Here is an 18,796-nt window from a genome sequence, read left to right on the forward strand (position 1 = left end):
CTCTCGGCGTCGTCGGTGACGGCGGCGAGATCTGGTGAGTCTTGAGCACGGCGTTTTGCCTTGGCGCCTGCCTCAGCGTCGACGCTGAACGACGCCGCTGAGCGACGCCGGGTGACGAAACGCCAGAAAACGTATGGAACGCGCTGAATGGGGGGTGGCTTTAAGAGGAGCGCCGCGCTCGCCTAGTCAGTGTGAGCGTGGCCATGGATGAGAGCGAGGCCGGGCCGTCTCCTGTGAGCGTTGCGCGGGAGCGGGAGGCTTTGAGCCGTCGTCGGTAAGCGGCGTCTGACCACCCCGCGGATATCGCCCAGCGAACTGCTTCACAGGAGAGTTCGGAATGCCAAGCGCGCGAAGCTAGCGTCGGAGACTGAGGATGAGCGAGCCGTTCGGCTCGCAAAACGCCTCAAGCGGGACCACAACGTTGGTTAAGCTAATCAAAGGTTAACCAAGTGAAACCATGACATAACCAGGCTAAACCAAGCTTTCGCATTGCATATCTAGGGTTGGAGTCATGAGGGCGCTAGCGCAAGTTGGAATACGCTAGCGCAACACAGGGGTAATTGGAGATCGCAGGGAGAGGCCTTCGTCCTGCAGTGGACATAAAATATAGGCTGATGATGATGATGATGATGATGATGATGATGATCCAGGGTTAGCTGAGCTAAGCCGCAGCCATTTTCTAGCAAAACTTAGCCTAGCCTAGTAAAACCTGGAAGAAGCTAGGTCGATCACCAGCTCCGCTGTTTACTCCAGCCTTGCACCACTGGTGCAAGCTGCCCACATTTTTTTTTTTTTTGCGCTACAGCCAAACGAGGTGTTCTAATTGGATAGCAAACTGGACAATGTCGAGTTAACCTCCTTGCCTTTCCTTCCTACCCTCTCTCTCCCTGGAGTGCAGCACGAGTTAAATTATGTGGTTTTACGTGCCAAAACCACGATATGATTATGAGCTACGCCGTAGTGGGGGGGACTCCGGAATAATTTGGACCACCTGGGGTTCTTTAACATGCACCTAAATCTAAGCACACAGGTGTTTTCGCATTTCGCCCCCATCAAAATGCAGCCGCCGTGGCCAGAATTCGCAGCACGAGTTGCAGTTGTTACCCTAGTTGTTGAATATCCCGTCAAGGTACCGCTGATGATTCTAGCAGACTATCGGTAGACTACATATGCGTATATTACAATGGCAGCCCACTCATTGTGCCTATTTTTTGGTTTTACTATACGGGGCGATCATTTTTCAGTTTTATGAAATTAACGGTTGAAGATCAAATAATTATTCTCCTTGAGCTGGATTATTCAGAGAGGCGGACACGACAAATCGAGCAACATATTCAATGAATTAGCAAGAAATCACAAATTCATTTCGTAATTCATTAGTTTACACCAGTTTATAAATATGCTCCTTGAAGCTCGCCGTAAACAGTAAACATGCACTATTCCACTTACTTTTTTTAAAACAAAACTCTTTTATGCATTTAAGCACAAAACTAACTGAAACGTCCATGCATTTCGTCTCACGCGTTCGGAAATAATATCTCGAAACTGATGCCATCCTGGAGATTCATTTCAAGTGGACACTCTTGCAAGACGTCTTGGACACGTCTTGTAATCTGCCGTCTTGGAGTCGCTTATTATATGTCTTGCTTGAGTTAATGCTAATGCCATGACAATGGCAGCTTCTTCCCCAATCTCACGTGAACCGTGCCGGAGGTTATGAGGTGGCCTTGTTGATTACCCACCGTTACTGCCATTTTTCGTGAGCTGGTGAGCTTGTCAGGCGCATCCACTTGGAATGAATTTCCCGAATGACACCAGTTTGGAGATATGCTCCTTCAAACTCGCTGTAAAAATGCACTGTTGTTCCACTTACTTTTATTGCGATAGCAATTATATGGACACTTCAAGCGGATTTCTGCCGTCGCCGTCGCCGTGAGGTTCCGTATAGAGTCCAAGGGCGATAAAATCGGCGCCGCGCGCCGTATGTGCGAGATAGCGTGCGCCGTGATAGCGCGCGCCGGACGCGCGCTATCACGGAGAGCGAACTCACGGCGGTGATCGCGCGAAAGGCCGTGGGGGTATGGGAGGGAGGGAGGGGGAGGGTGACGTTGTGCTGCGGCACCAAATGTCTATCTTGCAACAGGGCGCAGGGAAAACTGGCCACTCAGTCTCGCACGCGAAAGGAGGAAAGCGGAAAGGCAGCGCGGGAGGGAGGGAGCGGGCAGCTGTACTCTGCCAACAAAGGCGCTTGTACTTTGCCCGGCTGCGACGGTCGCCCGCACCGTCTCTTGAAAGCGATCTCCACACGGCTCTGACCTTTGTATGCGCTGTGCATTCGCCGCTCAGTTTCCGTGGAAGCGATAGACCACACGAACCATCGCTCACTGTGGTGGCTGTGCTTGCTGCCAGAGTTTTGACAGTGGTTGTCTGCGGTCATCGAGTCTGATCTATTCACGTTTGCTTGCGCGCTGACAGGACGCTTGTTAATTCAGTTAGTAAGCGAATGTGTCCAAGTTTATGCAGCTGATAAAACTACTATCCCTACTCCGAATAGCTCTCTATACTAATTTGCTATCGCAACTGATGCTTCGCCTTGCGGGCGAAACTGCGACATTTTAACACGAAAGTGTTTTATTCCGGGGTCCACCAAGACTTCACTGACGTATTTCCGTCACGGAAATACGTCATAGAACATAATACAAAGAAAGAAACCAGAAGAAAAAGTTCCACAAACATGCAAAATTTGGGAATCGAACCCACGACCTCTCGGTCCGCGACGATAGATCGCCGAGCGTTTAACCCATTGCGCCACAAACGCATTCGCAGAGAGCTACACAGACGCGCCTTATATATCTAACACTCCTCCGTGTACCCGCGCTCTTGCTCGGGGCGGTGCCGCCGCCTACGAGCAGAAAAGAGAAGTACTGCATTATGACACTAAAGCCCGGGATACATGGAGCGAACTTTCTCGACGAACTTCACGCGTCAAGTAACGACGCGGCGACACGACGCAGGATGTTTGCTGTGTTGCAATACATGCGGCGAACGCCGCCGCGCGTTGGCCGCCGTGTTGGCGGCGGTCCCGGCCGCCCGCTTCGAACTGAATTTGGCGTTGTCCTTGTAGAATTCACTTAGTTGGAAGCAAATGACTGCGTAAACGGCTTTCGCTTAGTCTCAGGCCGCTTCGACGACAGAGTATTATGGATAACCTTGAGTAGTTTTCGAGATCGCTTCTCGTTTCGAACGCGTCTAAGCCTAGCGAAAGAAATATCCGATGCCAACGCCATCTATCGGGGAAGTCGGGAGATAGGCATGACGACAGCATGTGGCCTCTGAGATCAGAAGATTTCTGTTGAAGGTTGTTGTAGAGAGCTTGCACTGCTTGTCTGTTTCCTCGCAGATCAGCGGATATGGGATGTACAAATACAACGCGATTCCTGAGAGATCATACTAGGAACTACTCAATCGGTGCAGAGACATGCAGACACGGCAACACCAACGCGATTGCAGACGACGCGAAAAGGCGCGCGCGCGCGAAACACCAGCATGCATTGCGACCGGAACTAGTGCCTCCTGATTGGCTGTCGTCCACCGCTGCGCGCTAGACGCTTCCGGCGGCGACGTTCGCCCGACGAAAATGTTTGGACAGGCAGATCGGCTGCGGACGGCAAATTTCTTGACGCCGGCCGTCGGACGTTCGCCGCCCGACGAAGTTCTTCGCTCGGACGCCGGTTATTCGCTCCATGTATTCCGGCCTTAACGCGCACCGACAGTGAACGCTTCGGTGGTCTCAGTACTACGACGCCTCGATGCCAGCATTCGAAGGGACGCTGGCATCAAGAAGCACTACCAACGCCACCTAGGTGGCGTTCACCGTACTCAGCACAGCGGAGCGTGGCCTCCGCAATTAGCTCTGAAAATGTTTCTGAAGTTGATCGCGGAGGCTGCAATTACGACGCGCTGTACGCGCTGATTTGACTCGGTGACGATTCAGTTACGTGCTTTGTCTTGCGCGTTGTATTAGTGTGTCAGTTACGTGCTTCGTCTTTCGCGTTGTGCTAGCGTGTGCAGCGTAGTGCAGCTTCCATATGCACGACGGTTGCTCATGGTCATCGACGTTGGTAGTCGTGATGGAGGAGACGTGCCACCAGGCGTCAGCGTGGGTGCATCAACGCCTAAGGGCGCTTTAGCCACAAAACACCAATAGACATTATATATCAATGTGCAATAAACATTACACTACTTCTGTGAAGACACGTTTCACTTTCGTGTTCTATACCGATTCCTATATAAGAGGGATCAACCACATTTTTAAAACCAAAATGCTGTTTTATGCATCGGAGCACAAAACTAACTGGAACGCCCATGTATTTCGTCCCACACGTTCGGAAATAATATCTCGAAACTGGTGCCATCCTGGAGATTCATTTCAAGTGGACACGTCTTGCAATCTCACCGGCTACAATTCGCAAATTGCAATATGCGCCGTAAAGTAAATAATTAAGAAGTGGTGATTTTTTAAATTAGCTGAATATTTGTTTCGATTTCTCGTGTTTTACTAATGTCCGCCTGCTCGAATAATCCAGCTCAAGGACAATAATTATGCTATCTGCCACAGGTGAATTTTTAAACATTCTGGGAAACTGAGAAATAATCCCCCCGTATATTATTGGCCATCCAGCGCATTATTACTCTAATAAAGCGAAGAGCTTCTCAGAAGCTTTCGGCTATTCGCTAGCACTGATAATTATCGTCGATGGTTTCATGCACAATTATGTTTTTTTTTCATCTATTGCTCTACTTGTCGTTTTCATTTGCGTGTTAGTTATTTTCTTTATTGCGTGTCTTCCCACCATCCGAATCTTTTAGATAACTCCCCAGTTGTGGGTACGTTCCATGTTGAAGCTCATCATCATGGTCGTCATCAAGTCGCGGTGATGTCCCCAGGAGACGTCGGCACGGTTAGTCCGCCGTGCTTCGCGCCACAAAGAAGGCGTACTGCCTGACTTGGGAGGCCGTCCAGGCCGACCTTCGTGGTTCGCATGCTCAGCCACGCCACCGATACCTAAAGAAGGACAAGAGATGGACCGCGAGAACCCGGCTGAGCAGGAACAACAGCAACGGCAGCCTTCCTCCATCGACCCGGAACCGCGTGTCGTCCACGCCGCTGCTGCAGTACCTGAGAAGACGCTCCAGGTGAACAGACGTGACAAGCGCATTAATTTACCGCACTTTTAGTCGACAGGTCTCAGTGAGCAACTGTAGTGGCGTGTGCACCTCTGGAGACACTCAATATTTCTTTCTTTCTTTCTTTCTTTCTTTCTTTCTTTCTTTCTTTCTTTCTTTCTTTCTTTCTTCTTTCTTTCTTTCTTTCTTTCGCAACACAGCCTATCAGACTCTCATAAGCCGTGTTGTAATATAATGAGGCATTCTGGGAGCTTACGCACTTTGTGGCTTGCCACTGGAATGTCACTGTGAATGTCCTAGTGGGTCTCTAGTATATGTATAACCGCGAGTCATTTTTGACAACTAGTTTGAGTTACGGCGGGGCGCGACGTGTGCATATCTTGAAGTCCTGGCCGCGTGTTTCTCTTTCTCTTGATGATGGAGTACTCGGGGCCCGCGGGACCCCCGCAAAAACCGAAGATGGGAGATGAAACAACAGCCGAATCAGACAAGACATAAAAATACAAGGAATAACTGTGGGAGGCCATGATGTCTTGCCCAGTGCTGGATTACCAGTGAAAGTTGGTGGACCGGGCCAGCGATGCAGCGAGAGCCCATGGATTCTTGGAATAAAGAAGCCGCCCATCTGAGGGCGAGGAGAGATCTCTTTCTCTCTATCGCTAGTTCAAAAATAAACACTTATTTCTCTCTCTTTCAGGTAGCAGACGACGACAGTCAGGTCATGGCCGACTGTTGCGAGCAGGCGGTGGAAGCTGTTCTGCAGGGAATGGAGGCCAACCAGGACTGGGAGGTGCTGCGTGCCATCATGGACGGTGAGGACGAGGACGAGGCACAGGACGAAGGCGAGTGGGACACCGCGGACGCTGAGGAGGCCAAGAAGCAGCTGAGCCTCCACGCGAGCGCGTGCTGCAAGGGCCATCCGCCGTCGGCCGGCAGCGTGCGACCCTGCCAGATGAGCGCCTACACGCGCCTCGACAACGCCATGACGCCCATCATTTTGGCCTGCATCCTCTCGTTCGTGGTGAGCCGTCGATACTTAGTGGTCGATATCTAGCGTGGAGTAGATAACCGGTGGACCAGTATAGTTACAGAATGGGCACCAATGCAATGGAAGCGCAATTGAGGACGGCATAAAATTGGGTGGGGTGATGAAATTAGGAAATATGCAGGTGCAAGTTTGAATCAGCTAGCGCAAGACAGGGGTAATTTGAGACCGCTGGGAGAGGCCTTCATTATGCAGTGAAAATCAAAATAGACTGATGACTATGATAATGATGACAATGATGACTTAGCGTCGTTATTCAGCTCACCACCGCCGGGGAGCTGAATGTGCGCAGATCGAAGGTGGCAGGGGTGATTGTAGACGCAGTTATAAGCCGACCGGGGTCGCCGCTTTCGGACACTCAACTCCCGCCATCTCGGCGGTTAGGGCCAATCGGAGACGGTGTGTAACCACCCTTGTCAGCCAATGAGAACTGACAAGGTGGCGAGTTCGACAATATGGCGGAATATAAAACTGCCCAGAAATAGCACACTTGGTCGGCTGACGCTGGACGGGGAAGAGCCGGAGATCGCTACTGGGGGAAGGCCTTGCTATATAAACTGCTGTAGACCTAAATATAGGCTGACGATAATGACAATGAAGATGGCCACATCTTCACTAAGGCCGTTACCTATTCTGTCCACTTCATTATACAATCTTCAGATATGCAAAGGTAAGACATTACCAAATAGACAAATAAACAAACTGTGCATTCGTACCTGGCACTCCGTACCTCCACATTTAAGTTGCCGCTAGACTGTCGACTAGGATTAACTTGAGTGGGGAACACCCTTGCGCGACAGTTGTCAGAAGCTTTCACCGTGAAGCGATCTGCAGTGGCCGAGCAAGGGGCCATTTTTTCGTCAAGGAGACTTCGTCAAGGTTGGCCTTCAGGCCGAGAATACTGCACAGTATTTTTGACGGCGACCCACAAAAGCGCCGCTACTAAATGTTTAATTCATCGCGTATGTGCCATCATGGGCACTCCAAACAATGTGACGCGTTCTTCTTTGCTTTGCTATATTCATCAGGCGCACGTGCAAGAAATCACCTATATCTGTGGAATACAAAGAGAACACGTCGCAAATACAAGCGGGATCTTTCCTTTTAATATAGAATAGGTTTTTTTGTAGTCTTTTTTTTCCCCCTTTTTTTTCACTTACAGTCTCAATCACACTTGGGTACTCTGGTCGAGTGGCTGGCTGCGGACTGCGACAGCGTCCGCGGCTGCTATCTTGCGGTAGCTGCTATATTCCACATCTGTTTGTCCTGAAGGGCGGATGTACTTAGCTTGCGGCGTGACCATGCGTGGTCTCATTGCGGCATCAGCCTGTGCGTTTTTCTTTTAATATAGCAGGCAATCCTGCCGCCTGACCAGTCTATACAAGTGCGATGGGCACTGTAGGCCTGATGAACACAGCAACACAGAAAAAAAAAGGCGTAACGATGTTTTTCGATGGTCGATGTTGTGGTTGTATGCGAAAAATTAAACTGTTGGTAGTGTCGCTCGTGTGTGTCGTGGTGTGGGCGGTGTTAAAAATAATGCATAGCAAACTTGTCTTGCAACAAGTTCTTTAGTACAGGATGAGGGCTCCCTTGTTCGACCCATGTTGAGAACTTCAAGTTTACATTATCCTGTCAGCCCCCCTTTCCCCCTCCCCCTTCCATTTATTTTTCAAGACAATGATTGCCTTGGCCAGTTACAACCACTTTTGCGTATACCGGCTATGTATGTCTCTAACCTCCGTATTAAGCCTCTTTCGTAGACCTATGCCGAAGATAGTGCTGTCTCCCCATAAAATTTATTTCTGAGAGCCGCGCTGATGATGATGGCGATGATGATGACGATGGCAATAATGATGATGACGTTGATGATAACTGGTGTTAAAAAGTTCGAAGGTGAGTCAGCCTCTAGCTGACGTCAGTCAAATGTCGCAATAACGTGGTTCTCACAATAAATTATGTGGTTCATACGCCCCATTCTCATCCCCAACTCGACCTGGAAGTCTTTGGCCGACTTTTCACCTAGCGGTTGCATCACCTACCAACTCTTTTTTTTTTTTTTTTTTGGCTTCCCTGTGGAGACACTTGAGTAAGACGCCATTCTTGACGTCCGCGCGCAGGTCCAGCCTCTGCTGATGCTGCTGCACAAAATGGCTCTACGAGTTTTCCCGTCACCCTTGAGACTGCTGGTCGGCCTCGAGGTGCCTTCGCTGATCGTGATCAAGACGTTCCTCTTCGTCCTTCCCGTGGGCGTCGTGTCGCTGTTCGTCGAAGAGATGCGCGAAGCGGAGGACGCCGTCTTGACCACCGCCGCATTCCTGATCAGACTGCTCGTCAACGTGCTCCTGATCTCCTCCAGGGGCGGCAACATTCCCCTGCTAGTGACGTTCTTCGAGGTGAGCTGCTTACCGTGCCTCTCGATACCAATGCAAACACGGATGTACAGTCACAATTTATTTGTAAGCCACCGCGGGATAGCCCTATGGCATCGCACTGCTGAACTTGAGGTCGCGGTTTCGATCCCAGCCGTGGCGGCCCCAAACCGATGGAGTGGCTCGTGTGCCGTGCCTTGGTTACGCTTCAAAGAACCCCACGTGGTCAGAATTATTCCGAAGCCCCTCACTACGGGCGTGCCTCATAATTAGATCATGGTTTTGGCACGTATAACCTCAGAATTCTGTTTTTTTTTATTGCGATATCAATTATATAGACACTCCAGGCGCATTTCTGCCGTCGGCGGCGTCGTCGCCATGAGGTTCCGTATAAGGTCCACGGGCGATAAATCGTCGACGCGTGCCGTATGCTGCATGTGCGAGTGAAAGCATGCGACGGTGAGACGGCGATCGCGGCTCATTCTCTCCCACGCAAAGGAGGGAAGCGGGAAGGAAGCGCGCCGTCTGCCAGTCGCGCGCAACGCTCCGGAGGGAGGGTAAGGAGAGGGGGGTGGTCTATTCCCGGTGCCCCGAGCGGCCGCGCACGCCTGCCAGGGAAGCAAGGCTCCGGTGACAAGGTAGGGAAGGGGGGGGGGGGGGGGGGCGTTCTGCGCCGCGCGCGGCTGTATCTTGAAAACACACCGTGCTTGAAAGCCATCTGCGACGAGGGTAGAGTCCGCCCTCGCTCTGTTTTCGCCGCTTCGTTCGCGCTGATGCGAGCGCCGGGACGAAGGTGAATTCGCTCGTTGCTGCTGCCGCACTTACTCACTCCAACGTTTTGACAGCGAGTTTCCGCGGTTATTGAGTGAGATGCGTTCATGTTTGCTTTTGCGCGCATGAAACCATGCTTGTTAATTTAGTCAGTAGGCCTATGTTTACAAGTTTATACGGCCGATAAAACTATTATCCCTACTTGGTATAGCTGTCCACTAATCTGCTATCGCAATCGATGCTTCGCCTTTTTTAGATGCAAATGTTTTGCTGCGCGGTGCACTTTCGCTGGCGGTGTCGCGCGCGAGCTGTTGCCTCTGTCTCGTTACGCGCAGCGCACTATTTGGCCCGCTGTGCACGAGAACACCGGACTAGTGGTATAAGTCAGTGCTAGACGAACACTGAGACAGACACAAGCGGATCCAGAGCATGATCGCGCGCTGGAACACTGTACAAAATGATATAGTTTCGTTGTCTGCGCGAGTGACTGCATGACTTGGGTGCAGGCGAAACGGAAGTACATCTCTGCATAGCGAAGTAAAACAAAAAAGCATGCTGACATTCGGTTTGTATGTATTATTTGTCTAAACTTTAATTGGTCTATTGAAGCAACAGATTACACAAATAACAGATGTTGTCCTTGAATAAGTGTGACAATATCTTTACATTTGCAACGCCTTCTGCGGGATATAATACTTAATTTTTTATATCTGCGACGCTTTCTGCGGGATATATACTTCATATATTACAACTTGCGGACGTACGATTACGTCAAATCACGTATTATTTGTACACCTTTATACTTCCATGTATACGGCGTTCTATGTGTTGGTACAATGGGGGCCAAGAAAAGGGAAGCGCAGTCGAGGACGGCAGAAAACTATAGGGGGGTTGAAGAAATAAGGAAATTTGAATGTGGAAATTGGAATCAGCTAGTGCAAGACAGGGATAATTGGAGATCGCAGGGACAGGCATTCGTCCTGCAGTGGACATAAATACAGGCTGATGATAATGGTGTTCTAGTCGCGAGCGCAAGCGCTGTGTTGTGGCCTCTGGTAGCAGAAACGTGTCACCCGGCTCGTTCGGTTGTAAATAGGTTCACAGCGCCGATGCCCTTCAGTCTAATAATTGCCAAGTATTCTGCGACGTAAAAGGAATATACTTTATTTTGCATCCAATGCCACGACGCATGCCCATATCTTTCTTTTTATGTATAGTGCACTATTTTTGAGTCACGAATGTCAGAAACGAGAGAAGTCTTTCTACCATTCGTAGCGTTGCTATGATAAATTATTGTAGGAAACTTTGTAAACTGCTATACATGTATATATCCTCCTAATATCCCTTGTACAACACATTTCACGTTGCATTCTACATACTTTAAAAATTCCCTCGCAAGTGATTAATCAAAATATTCATTCTGGGTAAGAAGTACGGTGCACGTGTAACTGTAAAGAGGTGGTTTATTCCTATTCTTTTCATCCGCTTTCGAGTAATTTTTGACACCCAGTTGATCTAGACCTATGTGTCGTCCCAGACGGCCGAAAGCAAACTTGAGGTGTGTTTCGAAATCAACGAGAGTGAGTAAAAATACCGGACGCGCCAGCAACATGCTGCGCGTAGTTTCATCTTTATCTCTGCGTGTAAGCAATGAAATGCAGTTTTTACCACATGAGATGTTCACGTGCAGGGAGACGCAGTTTTTTGCATCTAGCCGCGGTATTAACATTTAAAAAATTCTTTTTCAAGTTCATAACATGTCAGCAGACAATAAAAACCACCTTGAAGAGCGATTATGTCAAGTAGTTGTGGTCGGGTCTCAGGAGGATATATTGTGACGTCACTGCATGGTGATATATGCCTACGAACGTGCGCCATCCAACGGCTGCATGCTTATCGAAGGAATCCTTACCTGTCGTTACGGACTGTGCAACTATAGCACGGTGGTCGATGCTTTATAAGAAAGCAGTGTAACATCTCAATGAAGACACAGTGCGAGGCTGCCGTGCTAGGAAGCCTTCATACGCAAGCATATGTGCCAGCGCTAGAACGCGTGTGGGTATAAAGGTTACCTCCACTGTAAAATAATTTACACCCTTTAAAGTAAATAAGGGTGTAAATCGGTGTATGACTCACAGCCTTACACCGGAAAGGGTGTACACGTGTGAGTTATAAAGAGATTTACACTCTCATTCACTTTTAAGGTGTAAAAAGGGTGTACTGATATGACTTATGGACAGATTTACGCCCTTATTGACGTTTAAGGGTGTAAGTTATTTTACAGCGCTCGTGTCCGGCGTGCGCCCCGCCGTCGCCAGGGTTAACGTGTCGGTGAGCGTCATCGGCGCGTCAGTTTTTCATGTGTTCTTTGGCTCGTTTTCTGCCTTTGTACTCTTAGGTCATGTGGTTAAATTTATGCTGCTAAGTTTATGAAACCTTATTTTGTTTCTTGGTGCAACCTTTTCCTGTTTCCGAGGGACCCACTCGCCAATCCTTCCCCGATGCAACACGCTTCAGCACGGAACGGAGTTACAGTGACCAATACACTTCGCGTACCGTTTGTGTTCTTCTGCAGAGAATGTTGGCGCGCATCGTCTTCACGGTGTTGCTATACACGTACGAGGGATACAGCAAGTACCTGGTCTGCCAGCCGCGCACGCTGACCGGGCTATACGCGCCGGTGAAGTGTGTGCTGCCCTCGTGGTGCAAGCAAGCCCTGGCAGGGCGAGATCCGAAGGACACGTTCCTGAGAGCCTCCTGCCTCTACCATAAACTCTCCATGTCTGACGAAGGTGCAATGTTACAGGTACGAGGGCAAGGATGATCACCGTACTAAAAAGTTTTCGCTTATCCGCAAACTTCTGGCCGTTTTTGGTTTACTGGGTTACCGTAGAGGTGTACAGCACCCTTCTAGCTACTGTAGCATCAACAGCCCTGATAGCGACATATTGTGACGCAAGAAGCTAATACTGTAGTGACATACCACATTATGCTTTACTGCTGTTTTAACGCGTTGGTTGCCAACACAATTGTTAAAGTACACTGCTTTTATGATTTTGCTTCAGCGATAGCACTTACAGACACAAAATTTTTTTCAGACATATTGTAGTTGGACAATGCGTCACAAGGTGTCGTTACTGCAGCTTTACTGCTGGCGTCCACGGCTCCGATAACCCGGTGAACCGCAAACTACAGGGTTTTTTATTTGTCCGCAAATTTCTTACCGTTCGCTGATCACCGGTTTACTTGAAGCGTAAGCGTGAGCAGCAGGGTTCGTGGCGCCACCTAGTAGTGCAGAGTTCCACCGGATAAACACAGTGCTAATATTGCAGTAACCAAGCGTATTCTTCTTCAGTGCTGGTGTAAATTTTATGCTATGGCGTAATCGTGAACACGTTGCCTCCTTAAGCGTTTTTGTTTCGACAAGGACACACGTGTAACGCGAACACGTGTATATTGTTGTTTGACGAAGCGTCACAATGTGTCACTACCAGCGTTGTTGCTCTTAGGTAACCCTGCAGGTAAACCGCACACGGTAAGAAGTTTGTGGACAAGCTATGTTTTTACGCTGAAATTAGAGAGCTTTAGCTTGTCCTTTAGCGCATTACTGTTAATGAAATATCCGGATTACCAGAGAGGTGCACGGCAGCAACGACGCTGTTATCGGCACCTTGTGATGCGGAGTTTATAACCAAAAGCTAATACTGCAGCGACTTGATATATTCTATTGAACTGTTCGTGTAAAGCACTGTTATCGATGTAACGGTTAACCAGCCAGGTTAACCGTCAGCCAGGATTTTTTTTTTTTTTTTCAGGGGGGAGGGGGCACTTGTTGAAGGACTTGACTATTTGAGGAAAGCCCTATTTTTCAGTAATTATTTTCGGTAAAAATCACAGTACATAAATTACGCGACTTTTTAAATACTAGAAGGCGGAAGGGTCGCAGTGACGGCAAAGTCGGGAGCGCAGCCGCCCTTCTCTGTTAATCGGGCGCTGACTGTCGGGTGCGGCGTCCTCTGCTCTTTTGTGATGCTCCGGGTCGCCGGCGCTGCGGCCCGTTTGCCCGATGTACTCAGCGCCGTAGGACATGGGCACGGAAAGATCTGCTCAGTCTTGCACATGGTGGGCAGCTGTTGACAAGTTTCTTTGCGCAGCGCGGTAGGCGGCAGCCCTGCTAGAGAGCAGCCCCCCCCCCCCCCCTGGCTACGGGCCTGCGTGCAGTCCTTTTTATCATCTTCCTTCGACTGAGAACACTCCAAACATTTTTTAAAACGCATTGCAGTTGGACTGATCGTCGCAAGATGCCGCTACTTTGCTCGGTAACTTTATTTATTTAATACTGCTAGGGTTTCAGATTCATAGCCCGCTACAAAGAGAATAGCCTCATCTTCATCATCATCAGTACAGTCCACGGCTCCGGCAACCCGGTAATCGTCAAACGGTAAAGTTTAGGGACAAGCTAAACCTCTCTCTTGTATTCTGTGCGGGCTGTCTGCAGGAACGTATTGTATCGTCATCTGACCCTTTGTGCATTACATTGCACATTGCCCTCAATCCTTTTTCAAACTAAACGTGGAAGCGATTACGTAAAATATTCGCCCCAGATGTAGGTATACGTCAGATGCATGTGGAACTGTGTGGAAGCGGTTGGGTCATAATCTAGAAGTCATTTTTCGAGAAAGTTGACGCTGATTTGGTCTACGTAGACCATCGAGTCGTCACAGACGACGAAAACCTCCCGACGAAAATACCGCCATAATGACACGAAAGTGCAGGATTGCATCATCGACATGCCGACTTACCAAGCCATGTTGCATCTTCGTCGCTTTGTCTCTGCGAAGAAAAGTGGTTTTTATCACTGGGAACATAAGGACACGGTTACTTTCGCCACGTACAGCGCGGTCCACTGTGAAACGCGCGGCTCTCACTCCACTAGCGCTGTAATGGCGAGTGTCTGCTGAAGCTACGTCGATGCACTGCACAGGTGTGTTGAAGGTGCCAGTGCCATACACCACAAGTCATCTACTGCGAATCCGTGGAATCATACACTTGCCAGAGGGAAAAAATACGATATTCCCTAATGCGAAATTTGAGCGCAGCTCTATGCGTGTTATCATTTCGCGATATATTGAGGCATCGCACCGATCACCGCACCGACTGGCAGAGCCGCGCCGCGAGGCGCTATAAATAGACCGGCCACAATTAGTTGCCGATTCCCGGTAACTGCAGCTTATGCGACCGTAATCTTTACCGGGAAACGCTTGCGGCGAACGCTATGGGCGAAGGCGAGCTTTCTGGGTTTTTTTCTCTCTTTCCCCCGCACGACCGGTGCCGCGAAATTTGAGCGCAGCTGTTCAGGTGTTTTGAATTCGCGTTGTATTGAGGCAAAGAGTTCGAATCTGAACGGCAGGGTGCTCTCGGTGGTGGCGCTGAGCCTCTGCTCCTGCAGCTTGTTTAGCAGCAGCGGCAGACGCAGCATTTCCACCCTGCGCGTAGCTCATTGTTCAGAAAGAAAGAAGACGGGTGCGCGTGGCTCGCGCGGAGCGCACTCTCTAGCGGAGGTGCGAATTAAGTACCGTATGCGCAGTAGGTCACCGCCGTGGAGCACGTCTCGTGCGGCGCTCCCCTTTCTTCCTCACCCTTTCACCATACTCTTCTCCTCCGATTTCACCTCATGGTTCCGCTGCACCCTCCTCCTCCACTTTCCTCCTCGCCCCCTCTTCGCTGTCGCCTTTCTTTCATCCCCCGCTCCGCTCCGCGTTCGCTCTTTCATCCTTCGCTGCGCTCGTTAGTTAGGTTACGAGGGACGCCGATGCACGCCGACGCTCAACGCAGGAACGGGTGCCTAGTAGCTGCGCTCTAAAATTAGAGGGAACACTCGCGTGTTCGCTCTAACAGTTGACCACCTTGTACACGGGGAAGCACATTCGGCATTTAACCTTGGCATTTAGAGTAACCTTTAGCTCGGGCCCATCGTTTTTCGATATAACCCCGAGGCTAATTTCAATTAAATAGTGTTGCATTTGAGTGACAAAGCGAAACCCTAGTGAACGTTGGAAGCGGAATTTTGATTTAGGGCCTGAATTGTTTTTAGCAGAATTGCCGAAAATCGTTGCTGAAAAAAAGAAACAACAACATAGAAGCACGAAGTCTACAAGTCCGTAACTCTGCATTGGGAATAGATATCGCACTTCTGTATAGTGCACGCGTTAGAGCATCCAAAGGGGAAAACTTTGATGTACGATTTATATCTTAAGTGAATTTGTTACGATGTTTACAAGGGTTCTGTAAATGTCCTACTCAAAGATTAGTGGTGTATTTAAGAGGCATGTATAAGTTATGATAAGGCTGCACTGAAGGTTCGCTTCAGTTTCTGGTGCGTTCCGATCCCGCGCAGTCGCACCACCTGGAGTACGGCCACCGACTGAACAACTTCGCACGCGACAACGCAGTCGGTGCGTGCGTGTGGGTCTCCGCCATGGTCTTGTCGGTGTTGATGACCATCGACATGGCCAAGACCTTGTGTGCCGACGTGGCAGCTACATGGCGCTTCTGCAGGCGCTACAGGGAGCAGCGCAGCGCCGGATTGACCTGGAGAGACGCCTTCAGCATGGCGGCGAAGGGGACGCTCAGCGAAGCGATTGAGCACAATGAGACGGCACCTAGCGGTATGTACCAGAGTTATCCACTCAACAGATAGCTTAAAGGGCAACTCCGGTCACTTTTTCGATGTCCACTGACCTTAATAAAATTTTGAGTGTACGTTCTCTTTCGCACTATTATTATCGTGCCAAACGATATGACTGCAAGTCATTTAGTTTTCCTGAAAATTTAAAGATTGGTTGCGTGTCCCCGACTCGTGCCCACGAATGTATGACTTTATTGGCCACCCTGTGATCGTGACGTCAGATACTACACCACCACTTCATCCAGAAACGACGAAGCTGGCGCCTCCTTCTACGAGACAAAGGCTGACAGCCATCGTTTTGACAGACGTGATAACCACGTGCTTCTCTTCCTCTTGCGGCAGCACAATGCGTTGAGTTTGAGCACGTCAGCTGCCTCGCGTGGGTCAAAAGCAAACGGCGAGCCTTCAGCGCTAATATTGCTCATATCACCGCTAAAATCGGTGCTATCTAGTTCGAAAGAGCTGGAAAAGCTCCCTGTGTCGTCAGAAGACATCGCCAGCTTCGCTGTTTTGGCGTTAGCACCAAGTGCACTGCGTGCTTAGCACGCTTTCTGCCTGTTTACATTACAGTAGTGTCGGATCTGACGTCATCGACTCATCATGACGTCACACGAAGCAGCTACCCGTTTCGTTTTCGGTACCTCGTTTATTGGTTATTTAAATTTATTGATGAGTTTCTAACCAAACTGAACCACCCTACCAAGGATGGGACTGTCAATGCCATTTGAAAGTGACAATATCCCAATATGGATAAATAAAACGCCGGAGTTGCCCTTTTCGGGAAGATGCTAGTCGAAAAAACGCGTTCTCCCCCCTAACATTACCGATATTTTTGTTTGCTTGTTTTGTCAAGCTGCAGTTTCTCTACTTTTATGGCAATAAAATTCAAAGCTGAATTTAAACTGGAAATGGGTTAAAATAGTGTTTAAAGAGCACAAGGTGGCACCCGCCGTGGTTGCTTAGTGGCTATGGTGTTGAGATGTTAAGCACAAGGTCGCGGGATTGAATCCCGGCCACGGCGGCCGAATTTCGATGGGGGCGAAATGCGAAAACACCCGTGTACTTAGATTTAGTTGCCCGTTAAAGAACCCCAGGTGGTCCAAATTATTCCGGAGTCCCCCACTACGGCGTGCCTCATAATCAGATCGTGGTTTTGGCACGTAAAACCCCATAATTTAATTTTATTGTGATAGCAATTATATGGACAATCTAGGCGAATTTCTGCCGTCGCCGTGAGGTTCCGTATAAAGTCCACGGGCGATAAAATCGTCGCCGCGCGCCGTACGCAGTATATGTTCGAGTGAAAGCATACGACGGTGAGCCGGCAATCGCGGCTCGCGCGCAGAAGGGCGGGAAGCGGGAAGGAAGTCTTCCAGTCGCGCACAACGCTCCGGAGGGAGGGTAGGGGGGTGGAGGGGCCGCGCCTTACTGCGGCCGCGCGGTCCCACCGGGATGGAAGACTCCGGGGGGGAAGGGGGGGGGGGGTTGTGCCGCGAGCCTTGGCGAAGCCCAAGAATCAGTCCAAAATCTCCCAGAATCAAACGCAAACGATCGTCTCAACGATCGAATAACAAATAACAACAATCAAACACACATGGTCACACAGCATTGAAACACTTTACAATAATGTAATTCATGTCAATCAGTAACAACAATTATTGGCTACGGCGAAGAGTTCCAATAGTCAATAGTTGGTGGAAATGATATTTCAAAAGAACCCCAGGTAGTCAAAATTATTCCGAAGCCCTCCACTGCGGCGTGCCTCATAATCAGAATTGTTTTTGACACGTAAACCCCAGAAAGAAGAAGAATGAATATTTGAGCTGTTCTGTACGCGCAGAATATGGGGTCAAAAAAGTGGAGTTGGTGGTGCCGCGTGTGTCTAGTTAAGGGTTTAAGGTATATTGAAGGTTGAACAATTGAATTATTACTAAAAATGTAAGAAAGGAAATCAAGAAGCAGCTTTTTTTTCTTTTTTGTTTCGTAAAGCGAGCAACTGTATACCGTTTGTGATTTGACCTTAATACAAACGATTATGTTCATGTGTTCCGGGGACAGGTTCCTCCGGCCAGATGTCCTCCAGCCAGACGTCCTACGGCCAGACGTCCTACGGCCAGACGTCCTACGGCCAGACGTCCTACGGCCAGACGTATTCCGGCGACCCCGGAGTCTCGGGAGAACAGATACCGGGGCCTTCGTTCAAAGTTCGGTAATGGGCGAGCACAAGACAATGGTTGTTACACAGTTCCTGGAGGAAGAACCCACGAGCACGTACTGGACGTAAAATTTATGGCGTTATGCGTGAAATTCAGCCTATGTGATATGAACCTTCTATGTCATTCTTGATTCCACCTAGGCCACGGACAATTCTGCAGAAGCAGCACAGGCGGTCGCTTTGAGTTATTTGGCATTCTAAAAAATTGCTTCATCTGATCATCGAATTTTTAGATATTTCTGTCTGCATAAATCCAAGCTAACGGCTTGAACATCAAAACGAGATCTCAGCTGTTCGTACTCTTGACATCACTGGACTCGAGCTTCTGTCCCGACTAGGCGGTGGACTCGTGGGTGGTGTAGGGATGTCTTATTCGCTTTGTGAAGATGTCCTTGTCCAGTCTCCCACTAAAGACGATGCTTCTTTGTTATTCCACTTAGGTATTTGTCTTGGAAGGGTATTTCTACCCGCAGATGGGGGATGGGAGGTGGGGGGTGCTGCAGGTATCGCGCTAGCTA

The 18,796-nt window shown here is 49.3% G+C and overlaps 1 protein-coding gene across 1 annotated transcript; it reads left to right on the top strand.

Annotated features, from left to right (window-relative positions):
• Positions 1 to 4,874: 4,874 nt before the first annotated feature.
• LOC125946620 (uncharacterized) lies at positions 4,875 to 18,509 on the top strand. Its single transcript, XM_049670166.1, has 6 exons — positions 4,875 to 5,196; positions 5,885 to 6,208; positions 8,353 to 8,628; positions 11,951 to 12,181; positions 15,773 to 16,043; positions 18,122 to 18,509. Exons 1-6 carry the CDS (start codon positions 5,083 to 5,085, stop codon positions 18,274 to 18,276), a joined length of 1,371 nt encoding a protein of 456 aa, XP_049526123.1. The 5' UTR covers positions 4,875 to 5,082; the 3' UTR covers positions 18,277 to 18,509.
• The last annotated feature ends 287 nt before the right edge of the window (positions 18,510 to 18,796 follow it).

Source organism: Dermacentor silvarum, chromosome 7, assembly GCF_013339745.2.
Source record: "Dermacentor silvarum isolate Dsil-2018 chromosome 7, BIME_Dsil_1.4, whole genome shotgun sequence".
NCBI classification, from domain to species: domain Eukaryota; kingdom Metazoa; phylum Arthropoda; class Arachnida; order Ixodida; family Ixodidae; genus Dermacentor; species Dermacentor silvarum.

Excerpts from the sequence above, each read along its gene's own strand:
- LOC125946620 (XM_049670166.1), top strand. The coding sequence starts at position 5,083 with ATGGACCGCGAGAACCCGGCTGAGCAGGAACAACAGCAACGGCAGCCT. Across the intron at positions 6,209-8,352 it reads CCTGCATCCTCTCGTTCGTG|GTCCAGCCTCTGCTGATGCT; the intron begins GTGAGCCGTCGA and ends GTCCGCGCGCAG. Across the intron at positions 12,182-15,772 it reads ACGAAGGTGCAATGTTACAG|TCGCACCACCTGGAGTACGG; the intron begins GTACGAGGGCAA and ends GATCCCGCGCAG.